Genomic DNA, 24,731 nt, shown 5'->3' on the forward strand with positions numbered 1-24,731 from the left:
CCTCCGGCCCAGGGCGGGGGCGGGGCCGGGCGCCGCGGCTTCTCCGGCTTCGTTCCGCCGACGCTCCAGGCGGACCCTCGGCATCCTGCCGGGCTGGGCTGCCTACTTGGGCGGCCTGACGGCGCCCGGCGGACCAGCATGGACAGCCCCGAGGTGACCTTCACCCTGGCGTACATCGTGTTCTCCGTCTGCTTCGTCTTCACGCCCAACGAGTTCCACTCGGCGGGGCTGACCGTGCAGAACCTGCTGTCCGGCTGGCTGGGCATCGAGGACGTGGCCTTCGTCCAGTACCACCTGCGCAGGACCACGGTCACCATGCTGGTCCACTCGCTGCTGCCGCTGGGTGAGTGAGGCTGGGAGCGGGGGTGGGGGAGCCTGGGGGCGGGCAAGACCCTCCCACTCCCCCCGACGCAGTTTCCTCGTCGGTTCCTGGAGGCCTTCTGAGATGCCCCCTACCCCGGGGGCACCCCTCACCCCCGCTCTGGGACCCCGCATTCGCATCCGGGGCCCTGGGCCGGGCGAACCCGGGGGGCGCGGAGAGAGCCTGGGGAGACCCAAGGAAGCCCCCTCCCCAGGGTTAGCCTGAAGGGGCGGGTGCCTGCCAGACGGGCAGTGCAGACTGCTGGGGAGTGCCGGGGGTGCGGGCTCGAAAGGCCTCCAGGTGCGTCTGTGCAGTGGGGAAGAGCCCGCCGGCCAGTGCGGCCAGAGGAATCCCGGGGGCTATCCAGGGTCCAGCCCACCGAGGAACAGGCCGGGGAAGGGCTCCCTGCAGAATGGGGTGGGTGGGCTTGAAGGAAGCCGGGGCAGAGGGGAAGGGAGGGGGCCCTCTCTGCCCTTCCAGCGGTAAATAAATAAACCCTATGAAACAGTCAACAAATATTTTTTTAGGCACCTACTTCCGTGCCTTTGTTAACTCTTCACTTCCAGTGAACCAGCATTTATAATGTTACTGTTTTGTGCAAGGCTACTGAGAAAAATAACAGTATCACAAATCCCCTTCCCCTGAAAGAGTTTATGATTAATTTGAGAAGGAAAGGATACAGATATAAAATAAAGGCCATGAAGGCAACAAAACGATAGATAAACATGATGGACAGTTTTGGTTCCAAATTACCAAACTCCAAATACACTTCTTTCTATTTAAAAAAAAAAAGCTGTAAACCAGAAGTGAATTATATAGTCAGAATCACTATATTGTGGCTTGGCTTGACTGTGTTTTTTGTTAGTTATTACCGGATAATAACACCGGATGTTATTTATTACTGGAAGTGACTTATGTGTTAGAACAAAATATATAAAAAATAAAGTTGATGTGTAGATTTCTGGGGATGGACTTAACAATCAGCAGTAATAATAAGTAGCTTTTATATAGTACTTCAGGGTTTGCAGAGCTTGTGAATCTTGTATTATCTGCACGACAACCCTGAGAGGTAGGTGCTATTATTATCCTCATTTTATATTGAAGGAAATTAAGGAAGACAGATTAAGAGACTTGCTTGTGGCCACACGGCTAGTACCTGTCTGAGGCTGAATTTGAACTCAGATCTTCTTGATTCTAGGTGCAGGGCTCTTGCTACTGTATCACAGGTATGATAATCTATGAGGCCTTGTTTGCCTCAGCATAAGCTCCTTTTTCTTATTTTCACTTCTATTTTTCAAACATGTATTATTCTTAACACTGATTTTTTTTTAAATTTTGAGTTTCAAATTATTTCCCTCCTCCCACATCTTCCTCATCCATTATGAAGGCAAAAAAATGTGATGTCCATTTTACATGTGGAATCATGCAAAACATATTTCCATGTTAGCCTTGTTGCAAAACAAAAAGAAAAATAAATTTTTAAAAATGATGCTTCAACTTGCATTCAGACTACATCAGTTCTTTCTCTGGAGGTGGGCAGTATATTTCATCATAAGTCTTTCAGAATTGTCTTGGATCATTGTATTAATCAAAATCATTCACAGTTGATCATCATACAGTATTGCTGTTACTGTGTACAATGTTTTCACTTCACTTTGCATCAGCTCATGTAAGTCTTCCCAGGTTTTTCAGAAAGCATCCTGCTTGTCATTTCTTATAGCACAATAGTATTCCATCACAATCATATATCACAGTTTGTTCATCCATTCCCCAATTGATGGGCATCCCCTCAGTTTCTTGTTTTCATTTCTTATGTGCTTGTTCATTTTGTTGAATATATGTACTTGTCAAGGGAAGCTGAGTCAAAATAAGATTTACATTTTTAAAAAAAAGAATCTAAAAGTTACAATATGCCCAGGCTGGAAAAGGATTACCTAGAGCTAGAGACAGGCTATCCTTACTATCTCTAGGAGGGTAAGTGCTACGGTAAGGGAGGGAACTTAATGGTTCAGGATAGAAAGTGATTCCAACAGCAAATTGCTGCCTCTTCCAGAACAATGTCCATCAAAAACAAGTGTAGCAATTAAAGAAGAAGAGGGAGAAGGAAGGAATAAGCATAGTCTGCCAATGTACTAATTAATAGAGGGATGGGACACAGGAGGGAGAAAAACTTTTATCTCCTAGAAGCTGTGCCACTAAGAAGAGAATACAGAATGAACATGTAGATGTAGAGCCTGTAAAAAGGAAGCAATCTCTTGGAGAATAACTTAGATGGGAAAAGAAATGGGGAAGGGAACAAAAAAAATTAACGCTTGGAAAGACTCCACAAATGAAAATTATTCCAGTTAAGAGGTTTGATGGGGGTAGGGGAAGGGGGATTAAAGAAGATCTTTGAGAAGCACTCTTAGCTGGGTAGAGCCAAAATTTAAGAAGGTTCAGGTACTGTGAGAAGTAACTCATTCGGATTTAGGAAGGATGAAGTTAAAAGGCCAGTTGATTACGCAGTTACCTTCGGGGGTCCTGTGGACTAGGATACATTGTACCAAAGCACGAGTCCACTTTTTAGCTCTACTCCCAGCGTGCAAAGTCCCTCCTCTGTTTCCTCATTGATTGAGTACTCCAGAGTGTACAACTTTCCAGTACTCCTATTACACATCTATTCCTCGATTCCTTCTTCATACATCCCATGTTCAGGCAATGGCTTCTTAGCCCCTCTTGGAGATGGAGAAGTTCATATTTATAAGCCTGTTAAGCATGCGCACTCTAAGAAAGGCTTAATCTTTGTCGAGCTTACTAACTTCTATCAGCAAAATAAGATAAGACCAGCTTTATTTTATGGAAACAAACATTTTCGTTATATCTGTCAGGTTCAGAGAGAGCAGATGTTAAAAGCATAACTTAAAGACTCAGCTCAGGCATCACTTCCCACCACAAGGAAAGTGGTCTCTTCCTCCTCTTGTCTTCTGTTTGTCTGGCTCTCCCCTTTGCCATGTCCCATTCTCCCTTGTACCGCACTTATTTGTTCATGTGTCCTATCCTCTCTGTTAGGTTGTAAGTTTCTTGAGGGTAGAGCCTGTGTTCTTTTTCATCTTTGATCCCCGCTCCCCAGCACGGAGCCTAGGGCTTTCCCCATGGTAGATTCTTAACTAATAGTAGTAAAATTGAGTTGAATTTTTATGTAACACTTAAAAGACAGACGTGATTCCATTTGATTCTCACAGTAAGCCAGTGGATAGGCATTGGGCAGCACTTCTAGGGTCAAGACCCACAGTTGAAGAAGCGCTGAAGGGGGCGTGAGTGGAAAAAGTTGAAGAATCCCTGGAGTGGATGACCTGGGTTTACGAGCTACCAGTGATACCAGCTGTGTGATGTGAGGTAGGTGGGTGGTCAGGAGGCCACAGTGGAGACAGCAGAAGAATGTCACAGCATCTGTGTAACCCTGTACTCTTCGAGTAATCTCTCTTCTTCATGCCCTCATCAAGTCTTTAAGACAGAATTACAAGCAAGACAATTACCCATGCTCAAGAAGCTTCAGGGGCTCCCTGTTGCCTCTAAGATAAAATAGCAGCCCCCCTTCTTGGACATTTAAAACCCTTTGCAGTTTGACTGTGAACCACCTTTCCAAACTTAACACATTACTGTCCTTCATATAAGCTACAGTCCAATCAAAGCCGTCTGCTTGCTTTTCCTTAAATACAACATGCCATGTCTCATCTCCATTGGGCCTTTGCAAAATCTATCCACCTTGCTAAACCTATGCTCCCTTCATCTCGATCCCTAGGAGGGGCACTGGAAGTGCTAGTGCACACACACACACACACACACACACACCCTCTCCTTCATATTACTATTGCTAGTGCTTTCCGCCATATGTGAATGCATTTTGTACTTACTTACCTACAGGTACATGAGCCCCTGGAGGAGGGAACGGTTTCTTTTTTATCTTTGTATTTCCAGGCACCAGCACAGTTCCTTGTTCCTGGTAGTCACTTGTTGAACTCAGTTCAATTGAGTTCATAAGTTCATAGATTTAGGGCTCCAAGTCTCTTTAGAAGCTAATGCAGTCATTGGAAAGTAGGCCCAGAGTGGGGAGGGAACGCCCAGAGTCCCGTAACTCAAATGGACCTCCTCTATGACCATGTCCTCCAGAGCACCAGTGACCTCTGTCCCACCCTGCAGGCTTCCTCAGCCTTCCTTGCTCCCATCTGTCCCAGAGCCTCGCGCCACGATTAAATCAACGCTGCTCTTGTTTCAGGATGAGACGTGCCAGTCTGTTCCCTGACCCTGCTCACCATCCTTGTAGCTTTGTTTGTCTACAGATTGCCAGCGTTTGTTCTTTTCCTCGTTGGCGTGTAAGCGTCTTATAGGCAGAGACTGTTTTTGCTTTTGTATCTGACTCCCCGGCCGTTAGCACAAAGGGTGACCTGTAGCCAGGGCTTAACACCGGCGCACTCCTTCAAGCGTCTGATCTGGGATTTGAATCCTAGTCTTGTTGACTCTGAGTCTAGACCCCTCTCCCCACAGCACCATACTGCTACTAGTCTGCATCCAGGGAGGCACTTTCTATAAGAGGGAGGTCCCAGTGCTGATGAAATTACAGATTCAAACCAAAAAAAAAAAGTGAGCCAGGAGAATAGACAGTGTACGGGTAAGCAGGGATTGTCCTTATTTTATAGATGAAGAAATTGCTGCTCAGATAGTAACATCACTTGGGCCAAGATCACACAGATACTAAAAAGTCAAAGCTCCAGCTAGAACCGGGGATTCCAATTAAGGGCTCTTTCCACTCCCTTATAACACAGCAGTAGTGCTGGTGATCACTTATAGTCACATCGACAAACCTCTGGCCTTTCCGGGACCTCAAAGGGCCTCTTGTTAAAGGGCTCTGAAAATTAAGAACTGCCATAACAAAAATTAATATTAATGCTTATTCATATCAGTGCTTCAGTTTTCTAAGATCTTTTTTTGGTCACAGTGACCCCTCTCTCACCTGTACAGATCTTTGATTTAGTAGGCCATCTTTAGAATTGATGTGGCGTGTACAAAAATATTTATAACAGATCTTTTTGTGGTGAGAAAGAATTGGAACTTGAGGGGATGCCCATCAATTGGGGAATGGCTGAATAAGTTGAAGTATGTGAATGTAATGGGCTACTATTGTGCTATAAGAAATGATGAGCAGGCAGATTTCAGAAAAACCTGGAAAGACTTGTATGGACTGATGCAGAATGAAGTGAGCAGAACCAGGAGAACATTGTACACAGTAACAGCAACATTGTGCGATGACCAACTTTGATAGACTTCTCAGCAATACAATGATCTAAGACAATTCCAAAAGATTCATAATGGAAACTGCTATCCATAGCCAAAGAAAGAGCTATGGAATTTGAATGCAGATAGAAGCATACTATTTGCTCTTTTTTCCCCTTCTTTCTTGTGGTTTTTCCTTTTTGTTCTGATTCTTTCACAACATGACTAATGTGAAAATATGTTTAATATGATTCTACGTGTATAGTCTATATCAGATTGCTTGCTGTGGGGGGCAAGAGTGAGGGAGAAAAAAATTTGGAACTTAAAATCTTATAAAAGTGAATGTTGAAAACTGTGTTTACATGTAATTGGAAAAAATAAAGTACTATGAAGTGAGAGAACACCAAAAAAAGAATTGATGTGGCCAAAACATTTTTTTTTCTGGTGAGGCATTTGGGGGTAAGTGAATTGCCTAGGGTCACACATCTAGTGTCCAGTGTCGCAGGCCGGATTTGAACTCAGGTCCTTCTGACTCCAGGGCCGGTGCTCTATCCACTGCACCACCTAGCTGCCCCTGGCCAAAACATTCTTGCAGCTGCCTACTGATACCTTCAGTGACCTGCTGACAGCCTGTTGTGGTCTGGCCAGGCTTTGCAGTCTTCCCAGCTTAAACGTGCTGGAGTATGACACTGTTCCATGGCCTTTCATGCTCCAGGAGCACCTCGGTGCCACATCATTAGGAGGACTTAGAGAAGCCCAAAGGCAGAAAGAGTGCTGGGTTTGGAGTCACATGACCCAGCTTTGAATCCTAGCTCTGCCCTTAGTACTGTGTGAGCTTGGGCAAGCCTCCAGACCTCTCTGTGCCTTGGTTTCCCTATCTGCGAAATGGGGGAGTTGCATTAGATGCCATCTGTGGTTCTTTCCAACTCTTTATTAATGATCCTGTGTCTTTAGTGGAGGATTATCATTATCATCATCATTATTATTGCTATTATTAATCACAATAACAGTAATAAAGCACGCTCAGAAACACTCATTTGGACACCTAATCCTATTGTCCATCAGATTGTGAACTTCTTGAGAAGCAGATAGTACGTCCTCTACAGTCTTTGATCTCCTTCCGCACTCCCTGGAGGCATGTAGTAAATATGTGAATTGAATTATTGAAAGTATTGGAGCCTCCTGCAGAGCCAGAGAGAAAGGAAGTGCACGTTTGTGGGTCCTGTACAAGCAGAGGCCTTACAAGGCTATGGGGACACTTTTGCCCCTTGTATCTTAAGAGCAGAATCTTTGTTTGCCCTTTGTAGGGTACTACCTTGGCATGTGCTTCGCGGCAGCCGAAAAGCAACTGTATTATTTCAACCAGCCCCGAAGGCTGGAAGGTGTTCCTTCTACTTTCAGTCTCCTTCCCCACCGTCACCTGCACCATCGCTTACTACTGGTCCCGGAACAGGTGGGAGCGCCACCCACTAGCCCGGACTCTGGCGCTCCATGCCCTCCCACAGTCAGGGTGGCGAGCGGTGGCCTCCTCCATCAACACAGAGTTCCGCCGCATTGACAAGTTTGCCACGGGGGCTCTGGGCGCCCGGGTGATTGTGACCGACACCTGGGTGATGAAGGTGACCACCTATCACATCCACGTGGCTCAACAGCAGGACATCCACCTGACAGTGACAGAGTCACGCCAGCACGAGCTCTCGCCAGACTCCAATCTGCCTGTCCAGTTTCTCACCATCCGAGTGGCCAGCATCAATCCTCTCGTCAAAGCCTTTGACATTCGGTAAGCAAATTTTCTTCGTTGTGGAATTGTAGAGGCTCCACGCCTGACAGGTGCTAACCCGGCCTCTGCTTGGAGACCGTGTGGTGGAGAATTGATTCCCTGCTTCCCAAGGCAGCACTTGTAGGGAAACCTACAGTCTGATTCTCCTCATGTCTCTCTGCAGCTTCTGGTTTGTGCTCTGGCCTCTGGGGACAAGCCACACAAATCTGATCTCTTTCATTTTTCAGATGAAATCGATTGGGGTGTCGGGTTGAGCTTGGCTCTGATTCAGCCTGCTCAGAAACCATGAGCAAATTTAGTTTATGAGAAGATCGTCGAGGCCCCAAATTGGTTCTGAATTTCTTTTAAAGTGACTGGAATTCTTTAGCACTTTGAAAGATTTGTGATTCATCTGCAGGGGGCATGTTGCACCAGTGTATATCATCGCACTTTCTCAACTCCAGCCCTCAGCACGGCGCCTGGCGTGTAGTAGCTACTTCATCAGTGCTGGTTGACTGACTGACGCACGTACCTAGGGCGCTTGGAAAATGTTTTCTCAACAAGAGCCCTGTGAGGTCAGCAGTGTAGGTGTCCTTGTGCCCCTTTTACAGAGGGGGAGGAGGAGGAGGAGACTAAGGTTCAGAAAGATTACATTACCTGCCCTTAGGCCCATTGAATTGGCTCCCTGTTCTGCCTCCCCTGGGCTTCTGATCGCCCGCTGGCCAGCTTCCTGCTGCTGACTCACCTACAGAACCTGCCTTGATTGTAATGATAATAATAACATTTTTGCTGTTGTTGTTTAGTCATGTCCAACTGTCCGTGACCCCATTTGGGGTTTTCCTGGCAGAGACACTGGAACAGTTTGCCGTTTCCTTCTCCAGCTCATTTTACAGATGAGGAAACTGAGGCAAACAACGACTTGCCCAGGGTCCACACAGCTAGTAAGTGTCTGAGGCCAGATTTGAACTCAGGTCTTCCTGACTCCAGGCCTGGTGCTTTATCCACTGTGCCACTTAACTGCCCTTTCCACAGTGCATTTCAGCCAATAGTGCAAATCAAGGTTTGGTTATTGTTTTGTTAATTTTCTAGACCACCTAGACTTTAAAAAAGGGTGGAGAAAATGTTAATAATGGGGGCAGCTAGGTGGCGCAGTGGATAGAGCACCAGCCCTGGAGTCAGGAGGATCTGAGTTCAAATCCAGCCTCAGACACATAATACTTGCTAGCTGTGTGACCCTGGGCAAGTCACTTAACCCCGTTACCTAGACAAAAACAAACAAACAAACAAAAGAAAATGTTAATAATGTAGATTAAACTTAAAAGTACATCGTGTAAGGGGGAGTCGGGTCCTTCAGGACCTCAGTTCAAATCCAGCCTCAGACACATAACACTCACTAAGCTGTGTGACTCTGGGCAACTTAACCCTAATTGCCACCGAAAAAAAGAAAAAGGTACATCGTGTGTACTTTCTTCTCCAGAAAGCCAGTTGTTAAATGTTTGCGACACACCCGTATTTATAAAGCACTTTAAAGTCTGCAGAGCACAGCAGGCATTTTTAAAGCCCATTTTACAGATGAGGAAACTGAGGTTCAGAGAAATTAAGTAACTTGCCTATAGTCACGCAGCTAGTTCCCCCCTCTCCCATTAGGGCAGCCATCCTAAGGAGTGAGAGTGATCTGCAGCAAATGAAACTGCCTAGAAAACAGACCTGCAAACTCCCTCTACAGAGGGAGTAGGACAGTGATAATCCCTCCCTTCCAGGACCCCTGTGGTACATGGTGTGGGAGAATGTGGAGACCCACCCACATGTTTACTTTTTCCCTTTCTGTTGAGTTCTTTGAGTTCAGGGTCTGTTGTTCACACTTTTGTGGGTCAGAGGCCAGTTTTATTAATTTTGCACCCACTTATTTGCACATACTAATTATGTACTTAGTATACTTTGTATGCTACACAAAACCATGTATATTATTCATTTTTTTAAAAAATCTTCAATAAAACACCATCCCAGGTGTCATGGTACACGATGGGAAACTCCTGGCATGTTATTGGCTCATTGCTGGGCCTCATGGGTCATGGTGGGGATGAACTTTTTTCCGCACTCAGTTAACCCAGTCAGATCATGGCAGGACGGTTGCTTGGTCTGTGGTCTGTAGCCGGCCAAGGCACCAAGCCCTCCCAGCTAGGCATGGTGTCACAAGACCGTTAAAAAGCTGCGATTCAGGGGCAGCTGGATAGAGCACCGGCCCTGAAGTCAGGAGGACCTGAGTTCAAATCTGGCCTCAGACCAAACACTTGACACTTAACTAGCTGTGTGACCCTGGGCAAGTCACTTAACCCCAGTTGCCTAAGAAACAAAAAAAACCACAAACAAACCTGGGAGTCCCACAGCCACGATGAGGCCTCAGAGAGAGCACTCCCAAACTTCAGGAGGCTCAACAGCCATGACAAGCGCAAGGCAAGTACGAGGGTGCTGTAAGATAGAAAAATCAGGAGCTCCAAAGATTCCGTGAGGGGAGACATCTCCTGAGCTCTGGGGGCTCCAAAGGCTCCAGGCTCCAGGTGGTGTTTGAGCTGGGGCTGGGCAGAAGGGCGGGAGGTACTCAGTGGTGCTCAGTGATGCTCCAGACACAGGGCGCTGCTCCCACCAGACTCGTTTTCACCTTCACTTCTGTTGTTCTCCCACATGTAGAAGGCCCTCCTCCTCTCTCCAGTTCTGCCTGCCAGAGTGAGTAGGGCTCACCTCCCAAGAAATGATCCCCTGATACCCCCTGGATTCCTCCAGCACTGACTGTGATAGCGCCTCCTGTGTGTCTGGCCCTGTGCTAAGCACTTTCCAAGGATTAGCTTGTTTAATTCTCACAACAGCCCTGGTGGTAGGTGCAATTATTATTCCCATTTTGCAGTTGAGGAGATTGAGGCAAACAGGTTAAGTGACTTGCCCAAGGTGACCCAGATAGGAACTATCTGAGGCTGGCTTTGGACTTGGAGCTCTATATCCATTTCACCAAGCTGCCTGTGACCCATTCAGTTCCTTATGTTCTTCTCAGGTGTCATCTGTCCCGTTAGACTGAGCTTAGCGAGGGCAGGAATCTTGTGGTCTGTGTTCCCTAGAACAGGACCCTGGACATTGCAGATAACAGAATCAGACTCCCAGGGATCATCTCCTCCAGAGGTTCTTTACCTTTTGGGTATCTGCTGAAATCCCTGGACCCCTTTTCTGAATCACAGCTTAGATGCATAAAATAAATTCCACAGAATTCTAAAGAGAATCTGTCCTATTAAAATACAGTTAACAAAATAGAAATAAATATGCACACAAGTTCACAAAGCCAGGTTAATGGCCCTGAAGTAATCCTAACTTGGAATCCTCTTTACACTATCCCCAACGTGGAGTCACATACTCCCTGCTAGGAGCCCTCCTAAGGCAGCACTTCCATTTTGGGGTGGTATCCATTGTTAGGAGCCAAAATCCACCTCTGCAGCTGGCTCCCAAGTTCTACCCTCAGGCCATACCCAATAAGGCTCCTGTTCCTTCTATGTCATGGCCACCCTGAGCTTTCTCGTCACCAGTATCAACATCCTCCTTTCCTTCTGTTCACCCTTGAGTGAGGGCCCCTCACCACCTGAGCCCTCCTAGGAGGCTCAGTTAAGTACCTGTGATACCAGGGGAGTCTCTCTAAATATAGACACCACCCTTGCAAACCAGTTGAGCTTTTTCTGTAGAAAAATAAAATGCAGAGTAAAAGGGATAAACCTTCACGGAATAGACTCTTGGCTTTATGCCAGGGGGTCTTAACCTATGGTCCACAAATCTCCCAAAGGGCCCACAGAGAGATTTCAGGTGAGTGTAAGAAAGTGGATAGAGGGGAAAAAAAGTGCATCTTTATTTGTGCTTACCTCTAACTGAAATTTAGCATTTCCTTCACCTACAAATGTAGACATTACAATATTATTCTGAGAAGACTTCCATAGATTTCACCGGACCGCCCAAGGGGTTGGTGACAGAAAAAGTTAAGAGCCCCCACTGTCCCCAGGAACTCTGCCTACTACATCCCAGCTCTTCTGCCACTGAGTGACCCTCCCAAGCACATGCCTTCCTGATGTGGACCAGTGAGCTGTCCCATCAATGACCAGAATTCTGGCTGCCAGAATACTAACAGTAACGTGGACAGAATCTCCTCAAGAGACCAGGGTTCCAGTTCCCACTTTGCTAATAACTTGCTTTAAGGCTCTGAGCAAGGTGCGTCCTCTCTTGGGGCCTCAATTTTCTCCTCCATAAAATAAGGAGCTTGGTCTAAATGGTCTGCAGGGGCCCTGCCCTCTCAGCACAGGCATGCTATGTTGTGGCATTCAGTGACTGTAACAGATGCAGCACTTAGCAAGACTAACGTGTATATTTGGTACTCATTCCCCCAAGGATCAAGATAGGCAGCCTCATTTTAATTCCCTAACACGGCAGGTAACGGTATGGATGTCGTTGTTTTGGCCACGTTCCTAGAAATCTATTGCCCTAATAAAGACTGGCTCTGGACTCTGCCATCTGAGTGGGGCTTCTCAGGGAGCCTCTGACGCTCTTCCTGTTTCCACCTTCATGGTGTGGAGATAGCTAGAATCCCAGGACATTGGAGCTGAAAGGATCCTGGGAACAGACCGTGGATTGTCAGAGCTGGTACCTTCCTTGGAACGTCAGAACAAGGGGTGACTTAGGACATAGACCATGGAATGTCAGAGCAGGGAAGGATTTAGAACATAGAACTTGGAATGTCAGAGTAAGGAGGGACTTAGAACATAGACCATGGAATGTCAGAGCAGGGAAGGACTTAGAACATAGAACTTGGAATGTCAGAGCAAGGAGGGACTTAGAACATGGAACCAGAATGTCAGAGCATGGAGGGACCTGAAAAATCACAAAGTCCAACTTCCCCTTTCACCATTAGGGAAAAATAAGGCCCCCAATAGGGGAGAGACTTGCTGAAGTTCATACAGGGAATTAGGAGCAGAAGTGAGGCCGAAGACTCAGTCACTTGACTAACAACCAAAGGACAGAGGTGGGAAGGGACTTGTTCAGGGTCACCTAGCTAACCTGTTATTACTGCACCTACCTCATTAAAAAGACAATGGGGGCATGGAATGAGGTGCGCTCCAGGGCCTTCCCTGGGGCTCAATACCATGTTAACATGTTTTTTGCCTCCCCCAATCCTGCCCCTCGATCCCTCAACTAAAGTGCTGTGCTGACCCTCACTTCCTCTTGGTGGAGAAGTGGGAATCTATTGGTAGGGAATGTTGCATGTGTTCTCAGATGCAGCTGACTCAGGGTCGAGTTTGTTTAACTTGCTACAAGGGAAGAATCAGTGAAAGATTGGTGTGTTTGTTGAGAAATGATTGTTTGAAAAACAAAATCAATAAAGCTTTTAAAAAAACAAATACTCTTTTTAAAAGAGTGGTCTGTTGAAAATACTGTGTTTAAAGAATGCTAGATGCATTTTCATTTGCTTGGGTGAAGATTAAAAGTTCATTGTAGCTGCTCTCAGCTCTAACACTCTTGTAGGTCTTGGTTATAAACATCCTTCCCTTATCGCTGCACCATGAATTAGTAAAAACAGGTGCTCAGGGAAGCCATGAGGCCTGGCGAAATCCATCAGGGCCTGCAGAGAGAGCTTTTTTTCTCCTGTAGTCTGATTTAAAGGCTGTTACCTGTGAAATCAGAATAATTCTCACCAGCTCATTTCCTCAAACACATCTTCATCCTCTAAGCCAAGTGTGTGTCCCTCAGTCCATTTGTTCTGTCTCATCCAATTTAGAACACAGCTGATAACCGATGGCTTCTCACAAATCTAGAAAGAATTTTTTTTAAGCCACAAGCTACCTCCTGTCACTTTTGTTCTACCTCAGAATGAATTATTCTCCCAGAAAACAAAAAGACAAGTATCCAACAATGTATTTTTATTCTCATCTGAGATGATGAAGGGATCCAGAATAAGGGAGGTTATATCTCTGACCTCAACAGATGACATCATAATAACGATCATCACAATAACTTACATTTATAAGACACTTTGAAATTTGTGAAACATTTTCATCATAACCTTGCAAGGAATTATTGCAAGTGTTGTCTCTATTTTGTATAGATGAGAAAGGATAAGTGCCTTGTCCATGGGCACAGAACCAGCCAAGTTTGGACCCAGTCTCCCATGATACCAAGTCTAATGCTTTTTCCACGATACCATCACGTACAGGATAGGACTGTAAAGATGGTGGTAACAGACTTTTAATAGCACTGTAAGGTAGAATCTGGAATAGAAGGTACCCTATACAACCTTAGTGCAGTCCAAGATTTTTTAGTATCTGAAGGGCCAATGTGTGTATAGGGGATTTAGTTTGGTCTGTTTGGTCCCAGAGAGCAAAGCTAGAATGAACAGGGAAAGAGAAAAGGAGGAAGGGGTGTGTGAGGAAGAACTTTCTACCAGTCAGAGTTGCATGACAGTATAAGGGACTGCCTCCTGGACTCGCAGACCACTCCAGGCTCAGGGAGCTGGCCTGCCTTCCACCTTGCCAGTCTTCTTACCCCTTACGCTTCCCCCTCTTCCCTACACACATACTCTTCCATCCAGTGACACTTGGCTCTTTCCCAGACAGGACACTCTCATCCCGGGGCTCTGGCATTTCTTCTGGCTGTCCCCCAGACATGGAATGCTCTCCCTCCTACTCTGCTTCCTGGCTTCAAGTCTTCAAGGCTTTCTTGGCAGATACTGAAATGGTTTGCTCTTACCTTCTTCAGCTTATTTTACAGATGAGGAAACTGAGGCAGGCAGGGTTACGTGACTTGCCCAGGGTCACACAGCTAGGAAGTGTCAAGTGTCTGAGGCCAGATTTGAACTTGGGAAGATGAGTCTTCCTGTTGCCAAGCCCAGTGCTTTATCCATTGTGCCACTTAGCTGCCTCTGGCATATAATAGGCACTTAATGAATGTTGATTGATTGATTGATAGATAGCCCAATACCATGGCAAGATTGCTGTGTCTGAAGTCAGGTGTGATGCAGTTGAGATAGCACTGAACCTGGGGTCAGGAAGACCTGAGTTCAAATCCAGCCTCGGATACTATGTGACCCTGGGCAAATCACTTCACCACTGTCTGCCTCAGTTTCGTCAGTTGTACAATGAGGATCGTACCAGCACCTACCTCCCAGAGTTATTGTGAGGATCAAATGAGATATTTGCTGAGCACTTAGTTTAAATCAAGGTCATGCAACTAAGTGACCCTTTGGAAAAGTATGAAATGTTTTCAAAATGAAGGAGCGTTATTACAAGCCAAGCCAGAACCTTTGGCCAAGAACAATACAAAGTTTATGATTGTAAATGACATTTCCTCACTAAACCTCTGCATCAAGGGCAAAGTTATATGGTGGGAAGGGCCCTGGACTTGGAGTCAGAGGACCTGGGTTCAAATTCTGGCTCTAGCATTTATTAGCCTCGATTCTCAGCAAGTCTGTTAAGTCCCAGGGACTTGGTTTTCTCATCTGTAAAACGAGAAAACTGGATTAGACCACCTCAAAGACCCCTTCAGCCTCTAAATCCTAGGACTGGTAAAATGAGGAAATGATATTCCTTTTCTCATCTCTCATTCAGGTTGAATTCTACAGAGTACGGTGAACTTCGTGAGAAACTCCATGCCCCCATCCGCAATGCCGCCAACGTCGTAATCCACCAGAGCCTCGGTGACTTGTTTCTGGAAACATTTACATCCTTGGTGGAAATCAACCCATCTTATTCTATTCCCAGCAACCAGGTAGGTAAATGCAGTAGAGTTTGGTTTTGAGGTAGGAATCAAGAGCCCTGGGCACCACTGGTTATGGTTCATTGAGAAGAAACAAAAAAAAAAAGAGAGAAAATAGTATGCTTCAGTCTGCATTCAGACTCCATATTTCTTATTTGGGATGTGGACAGCATTTTCCATCATGAGTCTTTTGGAATTGTGTTAGATCCTTGCATTGCTAAGAATCTAACCATACTTTGAATTCAACAAGCATTTACTAAGTGCCTCCTCATATGCAAGCCCCTGGGCCAGGGAAATGGGTATAAAGAGACAAAAATGGAATAATCTGTGTCCTCAAGGAGCTAATGTTCTATGGGAGGGCTATAATATGGACACAGATAAGCAGATACAAAGGAAAAATAATAGTAACTTTTACATAGCATTCTAAGGTTTTCAGCAAGTTTTCTAGGTCTCACTTAAGGCTTGACTTGTAATAACGCTCCTTCATTTTAAGAACACTTCATACTTTTCCAAAGGGCCACTTAGTTGCATGACCTTAATTTAAATTAAGTGCTCAACAAATATCTCATTTGATCCTCACAATCACTCTGGGAGGTAGGTACTAGTATGAGCCTCGTTGTACAACTGAGGAAACTGAGGCAGGCAGTGGTGAAGTGATTTGCCCAGGTTCATACAGTATCTGAGGCTGGATTTGAACTCAGGTCTTCCTGACCCCAGGTTCAGTGCTATATGAGGTGGGGGCTATAGATATTATCCCTATTTTGAAAATGAGGAAACAGAGTCAGAGAAGTGAAGTGATTAGCCCATGGCTACATAGCTAGTAAGTTGTCAGAGGCAACACTTGATGAAGGTCGGTGTTAGGACTCAACGTTGAGCGTTCTGTCCACTGTTAACAGCAGTGGTGGGGATGGGAAGGTACTTGTTAACACCACCAACAATAATAGTAACAAATAGTATTTATCTAGTGCTTCAGGATTTGCAGAGTGCTTTACAGATATCTCATCTGATCCATACAACAACCCTGGGAGGTAGGTGCTGTTATGATGCTCATTTTGTAGATGAAAAAACTGAGAGAGACAGAGGTTAAGTAACCTGTGTGACTCAGGTCACAGCTAGTGACCTGAATGAGGCTGATTTGAACTTAGACCTTTCTGACGCCGGGTCCTCTGCACCACCCAGCTTCCTCTAAGGAAGGATCTTGTGCAGGAGGTAACTGATGAGCCTTGAAAGAAGCTAGGGATCCAGAAAGAGTCGTGGCAGCCCCGTGTGTGAAAGGCGTTGGGGTGGAGGAGTGGTTGGTGGGGAAGAGTGGCTGTAAGAGCTCGGCTGGATCAGAGAGTGCTTGAGTAGGAGTAACATGAAATGAATCTGGAGAGGCTGCAGGAGCAGAACGTGAAGGGCTTTACACGGCAAAGAAAGGGATTTATCATTTGTCCCTGACACAAGAGGGGCCATCGAGCTTCTGAAGGACAGTGACATGCTCAGGCTTGTGTTTATAGGAGTTTCAGTTTGACACATGTTTGGAAGAGGGATTGGAGAGAAAGACTAGAAGGAAGGAGACCAGTTAGGATGTGATTTCATTCATCCAGGTAACAGGAATAAGAGGCAGAATTAGGAAGACGGCGAACTGAGCAGAGAGAAGGGGACAGGGGCAGGGGCAGGCAGTGTTGTGGTAGAGCTGACAAGAGTGAGGAAATGGGAGGGATGTGAAATGGGGTGACAGGAAGGATTGGGGGGCCCTTGACAGAAACAGGGGAAGTTAGGGAGAGGCCCACAGGAAAGGGAATGACTTCTGTTTTAGACAGGTTGAGTTTGGGATCCTTGTGGAACATCAGGTGGAGAGGTCCAGCAGGTAGATGGTGATATGTAAGTTAAGTTATAGATATCGTAAGTTGCAGCTTAAGAGAGGGAGGAGGGCTAGCTATGGAGACTGGCAAGGCATTTGCAGAGGGATGATGATTGAAAGCTTGGCAGCTGATAGGATCACCAAGGGAAGGGAAGAGGGAGTGGGTGTGAGGCCTGGAGTACACCCACACACAGGGGCTGGGACTCAGTGCATGGTGATTCCACGAAGGAGACTGAGGAGGAGGAGGTCTGAGAGGAGAGCACCCAGGATGGATGGGGGAGGAGGGTCAGCAGGGACAGTAAGAAAGGAGAGGATGGAGGAAGGTCATTGGAGTCAGCATTTAAGAGATGACTCTAACCTTGGAGGAATGAGTGTGGGTCTGGGAGGGGGCTGGGAAGCCAGGCTGCCAGGTGGTGCGAGGTGAATGGGAGGTGAGGATGTGGAAACAAGTGTAGAAGGATTGTCCTAGAATTTTGTGGTGAAGAGACATAGGACATAGCTTGAGGGCCTGGCAGGGTCAAGTGAAGGATTTTGTGTTTGTTTTTTTAAAGGATGGGGAGAGATCTGGACTTGTGTGAAGGCAGCAGGGAAGGAGTCGGTAGATAGAGAAAAGTTACTTTCTGTGCAGAAAGGCCTTGGGAGAGAGACAGAGACGGAGAAGGAGAAAGAACGAGCAAGTGAGCGTGAGCAGGAGATATTTGGTATCTTTTTATTGACAGAGTGCTCCAGTCAGTCTCCCTTCCTGGCTGATCGTCCCCTTTCCCAGCCTGTATGAGGGGTGGGTTCCCCAAGGCTCTGACCTCCGCCTTCTCTCCTCTTTCTGTACCCTCCCCCAATCCCCTCTACAACTCAGGCACTCTTCTGCCCCCTGCAGGCCCCTGGCCTGACCCCAGTCCTCATCCCCAGAACCACATCTCCAGCCAAGTGCTGACCAGCTGGGTGACCGTGGGCAAATAATTTCACCCTCTTGACCTCAGCTGTCTCCTTTGTAAACGGGACGTAATAATACTTGCACTGCCTATCCCGAGGGTGGCCATAAAACACACACACACACACAGAGTTTGGAAAACTTTAAGCAGTGTGGAGAGGTGAAGTCATGTTATTACTTCCATTGCAATTTTGGTTATGGAACAAAGGAGTATCTAGTTTCTGGATTATTCAGGCCCTTTGCTATTGATTATACCTCCTTCTGGCAGTAGTTTTATTGGTGCTATATTAGTAGGTGTCCCTGGAGATACTGAACAGGGATGTGTTTTAAACAAGATGAAAGAGACGAGATCCTCTTGGGAACTTGTCCAGTGGGATGGGGAACGTTGATGATTGTTCATATTGGGCGGGTGGGGAATTTGGAAAGCTAATGGCAACCATGAGGTCTAGTGCCTGGCACCCAGTAAACACTTAATAAAAGCATGCTGTATGTGTGCCGGTGGTTTGAGTAGTCCCTGACTTCTTCTGCTACGCCCCAGCCAGCTTCAAACCTAAAGATGATTCAGACTGAATTATATTTATTAGAATATGAGAATGTTTTTAAACTTGAGAGTCAGCATGGTACCAGCATGTTGGAATTGGAATCAGAGGTTTGAATCCTGCTCAAATACGTCCTAGATGTGTGGGTGTAGCCAGGCTACTTTCTCTTTCTCTCTCTCTCTCTCTCTCTCTCTCTCTCTCTCTCTCTCTCTCTCTCTCTCTCTCTCCTCCTCTCCCTCTCCCTCTCCGTTTTCTCCTCTGTAAAATGGGAATAATAAAACCTTTGCATTGCCCTCCCTTCCAGAGTTGTTGTAGTGCAGGCACTTTTGTAAATCTTCAAGTGCTAATAAAATGAAAAGCTGTTATTATTTATAGTCTGTCTAAGGGAAGTAAGGGACAGAGTTCAAGGCGATGGTTTGGGAGGGAGGGGTAGTCTCTGAACTCCTGAATCCTGTTGGCTTCCTGAAAGCCCTGTACCCTTCAGGAGCCTCTGAGGGTATGGATCTCTTAGTCACACCAAAGTTCAGCAGCAGATGACCCCAAAACCAGTAAGAGCAGGAAAACTATTTCAAGTGTCTTCTCTTTTAGGAGACAGGGATAAATGTGTCACATTCTTTTTTTGTTAACTCCTTGATTTTATTTGCTAGACATGAAATATCATGACACCCTCTCTGAGTGCCAAAGTATATCCATTTCATCAATCACACTTCATTATGTTTCCTAACCCTTGTTTCTGAATTACTTTCCCCACTTGGCTCATCTTGAGAACATCCTCATGCTTTTCTGATAGGTCTCCAGTGATTCCTGTATCTTAATTATCACTATGTCTATTCTTCATTTCCCCTCCCTAATTGCTGCTCTGTCCCAAACCCTACAGAGGGCTTTGCAAACCTTTTTCTCTTCTGAAATCTCTCAAACCCTCCCTGGCTGCAGAAGTCACGCTCCCACACTGGCCGGACCTACTACACATTTATGTTGTGAGATGTCCCCTGGGCCCTCACAGCAGCAGGGCAGTCCTTTTCCTCCTCCTCATTGATCCTCTGTCCCACCCTCCAGTGAGGCTCTTCCCAATTTTCCCTTCTTTCCTCAAGCCTTCTATGGCCCTTCTAGCCTCTTAGCTAAGGAACTTGCCTCATAGTGTGCTGAGAAAACAGACACCGCTGGCCACAAGTTGTCCCTTCTCCCCGTCTCCACATTGCAGAACCCTGTGACACCCACTCTCTTTCTTTACTCCAGGTCAGCCCCCCACCCTGTGGCCTGATTCCCCCATCTTCTTCAGCTGACCTCCCACAATCATCCCTGCCCTCTCCCTGCTGCCCACAAACATGCCCACATCTCCTCCTATAAAACTCTCCCTGGCCTTGGCGCCCCTTCAGCCCACAAGGCTATACTTTGTCTCCTTCACAGCCACTCTCGGGGATGTTGCTCTCCTCAGCTCCCCATGGAAGGGAAACTCCCCTCCCAGGTCACAAGAGAGTTCTTTTCTTCAGCATTTAATGAAAACCTGTGACACCTGCCATTTCTTCGGTGTTTCACAACACCCCTGAGAGGGTCGGAGCACAGCTATCAGGACCCATCTCCCTGCTATCTAGGAGGAAACTGAGGCACAGAGTGCTTCAAAAACTTGCCTGTGGTCCCAATCCAGTCTTCACCAAGGAAGCGACTGCCCTGAAGAAGTGCCTCATTGGGTAGGACGGCCTGAGGCCACATCCATTTCAGACCACGTCATGGGCCCTGCCCATCTTCTCGGTGCTGCTGGTGGCCACTGAGCTCAGGTTTGCCGTGTGGGGCCAGGGGGTTTTTCACCCTATTCCTCTACAGCCCCTCTGATCTGTGGAGTGTTTACGTGTGGGGTCTCCTTTCTTAGCGCTGTGCCGCTTAGCTGTGGAACTCCATCCTCTTGGTTACCCTGGCACGCCCAGCTCCTCACTCCCAGTAAACCACCAGATTTGGAAACTGCCATCCCTGGGCATCAGCCCTCTGTTACCAGCCTGGACAAATGCTGCTGCTTCTAGCATGGAAAGAGCACTTAATACCAGTGTGACCCTCAGCAAGTCCCTTCTCCTGCCTGGGTCTCAGTTTCCTCATCTGGACTAGCTGGCTTTGAGGGCCCCTTCCAGCTCCAGACCTCTGATCCTCTCTGTGCTTCTGTGTGTTCCCTTTCCCATCTCCTCCCCACTCCAGTCCATCTCTGACATGCTGACACACACGGATCTGGTCCAGATATTTAGTGGTTTCCTGTTACATCTATCAGTAGGAAAGCTTAGGCTCAGTATTCCAGGGTCTGCTAACCCTGCTGTGGCCTGTGCTGCATCCAAGGTCTGTACCATGTAGTAAAACCAAGCTCACTTGTCCCCGTAGTCACCCTATGCTCCCACCACCATCCCTTTGACCCTCCTGTACTCCCTGCCCAGAGCAGCCTTCCTCCCCCATTCTACCTCTCCCATCCCCTCTTCATAGCCGCCCTCGAGGACTTCACACCATGCTATGCTCCCCCTGCTCCAGTGCCTTCATCATGTAGTATTATGTATTGCAGTTCCCTATGTCTGTTATTATCAAAACTCTCTATCTCCCCTTGTAGCCAGCATGAGGGCTCTTTATACAGTAGGAGCTTAACAAATAGCAAGTTGAATTAAGTTGAGTATTTCAAATTAACAGCCTTCCTGACCTTCTTTATTATAGACTTTGTCACTTTTGTACTCACCAAAATGAGCTTTAAAAATCTAGCCTTGCTTGTGTGCGTGTGTATCTGTGTGTACAGATGGATAAAGCAGGTGGAGTTTTTCATTTGGGTTTAAATTGATGCCCAGCAGGAGACAATATATGCTGCCCCTTTAATTGGTTCTGAGCGAGCCTGAATAATGTGTTACTTCTTTTGCACCATGAGGAATTCCTTTTCCTAATCTTAGGTTTGTCTTAGTCGGGGCAGGTGGCTACAAGGAACCAAGTGATAAATTGGTTGGAAAAAATAGATTTAATTAAATTTAATTCAGCAAGTATTTATTGAGCTCCTACTACAGCTAGGAAGTAAATGGTCAATCAATACTTGAGTATTTATTGTACTTAATGCTAAGAGCACAAAAAGAAATGTAAGACAGTGCCCTTGGCCTTGGGGAACTTGTGTTCTCAGTGGGAAGTCAAGGGAGAGCCACATGTAAATTAAGTAACACAGGCCAGACTGGATAGCATAGATGTGAGCCGAGCCAGACCATGGAGGTCTGCGAAGATTCAGAGAGCCCTAGGTGGGGTGGAAAGGACAAGGCAGAGCAGAGCAGAGGCCTGCTTGGGAATCCTAGTTGAAGTTGGTGATTCCCAGACTTACAGGGAGACTTCCCAGGAAGGTTAGTGTGGGCAGCCAGTGCTGAAAGTGGCAGGCCTTTTTCCTTGGTGCATAACAATGCTGGCAGGCAGGAAGCCCCCTGAGACAGCCCATTGTGGTCATTGAGAAGTTGCCCTTAAGAGGCTGGCTTAGTGATGGAGTAGGTGCTAAGCAGAGGGGAAAAGGGGCAGAATCAGAGGTGACTAGGGATTGATTTTTTGCAATTAGAACTTTCCTTGCCCTATTTCCATCTTTTTTTTTTCTATTCAGGAGAATCAGTGGTAAAAGTCTAGGCAAGCCAGTCTCGTGAGCATTTTTCAGGAGTACCCTGTTACCTGCCAAATAAAGCTGAAGCTCCTTGCTTGTCACTCACAGGGTGTCTCCTGCAGGGACCTCTCCAGCCTCCCTTTATCCCCTGAGCCTCCCTGAATTTTCCCACCTCTGCTTCTTGCACGCTCTACAATGCCCCCTCTCCTTGCTGAATTTCTACCTGGCCTTTGAAGCCCAAATCAAATTCTTCCCCAAGAAGCCTTCCCTCATGGCCCTTGTCAGCGGAGCCCTCACATGCATAGGGCTTCACATGGATATGCTGTGTGTTTGATACCTTAACCCCCACCCAACTGTGACCTCTGGAGGGCGCGAGTCATCCCCTCGCTGGCAGTGACTAGTCCCAGGACCAGCAGCTCAGCTTCCCTCTCTAAGTGTTTCTGTTCATCCGTATCATCAGGATCGCAGCCATTTTACTGCCTCCATCCCCAAACCTTCCAACGCCTCCTGACGCTGTGGGAAAGTGAGGTGGTGTGATTGTTCTTACCTGAACTGTGTCCTCTAGGTGGAGCCTGCACACACTTGGGAATTAATTCTTGTTTACCAAATTGCATTAGATAATTAAGGAAAAAAAGCCTTGAATTGTACAGGTCTTCTAAAAAGAGCCAGAAAAGGAGTTAACAGTTTTTCCTTTTTTGTCCCCATCTTTCCCCAACCCCCACCCCTGTTTCCCAATACCTTGGAAGGAGCTGGAGCCTTGCATTGGCTGCATGCAGATAAGTGCCAACATTAAGCTGGTGAAGAACTGTCAGGAGTCAGACGAGGGTGAGTGCCAGCAGTGTTACTGCCGCCCCATGTGGTGTCTGACCTGCATGGGGAAGTGGTTCGCCAGCCGTCAGGACCAGCAGCACCCGGAGACCTGGCTGTCTAGCCAAGTGCCTTGCCCCACCTGCAGGGCCAAATTCTGCATCCTGGATGTTTGCATCATCCGCTGACCGTCCTCGAGCAGGGATGTGCTCCTGCGGTCGGCTCCGGTCGGGGAGCTGTTCGTGAGCTCTGCACTCCAGGCCAAGGCCCATCTCAGTATCACCATCCCCCTTCTGTTTGGGAAGCTCGGCAGGCCTCTCCCCTCTAAACTCCTCAGGCCTGTCCTTGCCCTCCAAACACCAGCCCTTCTCAGGGGGCTGTTTGTTTCACCTTGTTCCCAGACAAGGGGAGGGAGGAGAGGCTGGGCAAGGCTCTAACTTCCAGACTTTGGAATGAAGAGGTGATGCCTCCACCCCACCCCACCCTCTTTCTCTCTCCACACTTCATACATAATGAAGGATTCCAGGGCAATTGCCCATCATCCTCTGTGTGACTAGACTAGCAAAGGGCTATTTTTTTTAAGTAACAAGTCAGACACTGTCCCTGACAGGAACTGAGCTTTCTTTTACTGAAGCTGTTTTTAAAAGTTCATTCTTCATGATTTTTGCACAAGTATATATGTGCAAATTATATACTTTATATACTTTATACAAGTATATACTTCCTCATGCACATTTTGCGCCTGTACCTGCCCACACACATGTACAGGATAGGCATGGCTTCTAGGCCTGCACTTGTCAAATTGGTATCATTTCAGTGGGTAGTTTAATCCTAGTTTCTGTTTTATTTGACCTCTCTCTGTCCCGTCCCAGCCCTGCACCTCCCTTCCTCTTGCCTCTCTTTCCCTATCTCTCCCACCCATGTGTTTTGTGCTAGATAATCCACTGTAGGTAAAAGGAAAGAGGGCTAAGTCTTCTGTAGCAAAATACAGTTTCCACAGCTTCAGTAACCATAGTTTTAAATGCAACCATTTCTTCCATACCACCCCCAAACTACAGTCCTAAAGTTCAGTGCTTTGGATTGACCAGTTTTTAAAGTCACTTCTCAGCACAACTGTTAGGGACAAGAGCAAGCACCTTAATTATCTATAATACAAAAGTCTATACCATAAAGGTATTTAATTTTTTTAAAGGTATTTTAAAGGACAAGACTAAGTAAGATAAAAAAAAAAGCCTGCAACTTTGGGACAAAAAGCAATCAATTTCATCATCTAAATACAAAGAAGGCTCTTCCACTCTTTGCAGGGGATGCAGTATTTCTAGCCACGTTAGATCCATTTGATTGTTAGGCCTCTTTCCTAGCATTTACCATGTTGGGCAATTGAAAGAGGATCCCTTAGCATAAAAGATATGAACACTGTCATTCCAATAAAAAGTAGGAATCATGTGGCTTTCTGTGTTTGCTTTCTTACTTGCCCACTGACCTGAGCTGAGGGTGAATGTAGACCATGGCTGTATGGACAGATGGACATGGACGGATGGATTGATAGATACAGGTAGGTAGGTAGATAGAGAAGGAAATAGACTCTAATCTTAGCCCTGGAAGGGTCAGGTGAGGTCATCTGGTTCAATTTCTTTTACATATGAGAAAAATGAGGTTCAGATAAATAGCTTAGGTTTGTTTGTTTTGTTTGAGATCTTGGGTCTCATGGCCCACCTGGTCTGAAAAGGATCTGAAGTGACTAATAAATTATGATGTTTTAAATTTAATTAAACACAAAATCAAAACTTCTTAACAGTTTTTAAAAAGCAGTTTATGAACTCGAGATGAGCTTTTTGACAGGAACCAAAGAGGAAGAAACGTACTCTTGCCCACGGGAGGT

General features: G+C 46.5%; 1 protein-coding gene across 1 annotated transcript; it reads left to right on the forward strand.

The window, feature by feature from the left end:
• On the forward strand, nt 1-24,293 carry TMEM129 (transmembrane protein 129, E3 ubiquitin ligase). Its single transcript, XM_020992244.2, is given in 5 exon segments — nt 1-343; nt 6,919-6,964; nt 6,966-7,391; nt 14,996-15,155; nt 22,789-24,293. Coding segments are annotated over 5 exon segments (1,086 nt in total). The 5' UTR covers nt 1-138; the 3' UTR covers nt 23,038-24,293.
• The last annotated feature ends 438 nt before the right edge of the window (nt 24,294-24,731 follow it).

Source organism: Phascolarctos cinereus, unplaced genomic scaffold, assembly GCF_003287225.1.
Source record: "Phascolarctos cinereus isolate Bilbo 61053 unplaced genomic scaffold, phaCin_HiC Scaffold_9;HRSCAF=440, whole genome shotgun sequence".
NCBI lineage: Eukaryota > Metazoa > Chordata > Mammalia > Diprotodontia > Phascolarctidae > Phascolarctos > Phascolarctos cinereus.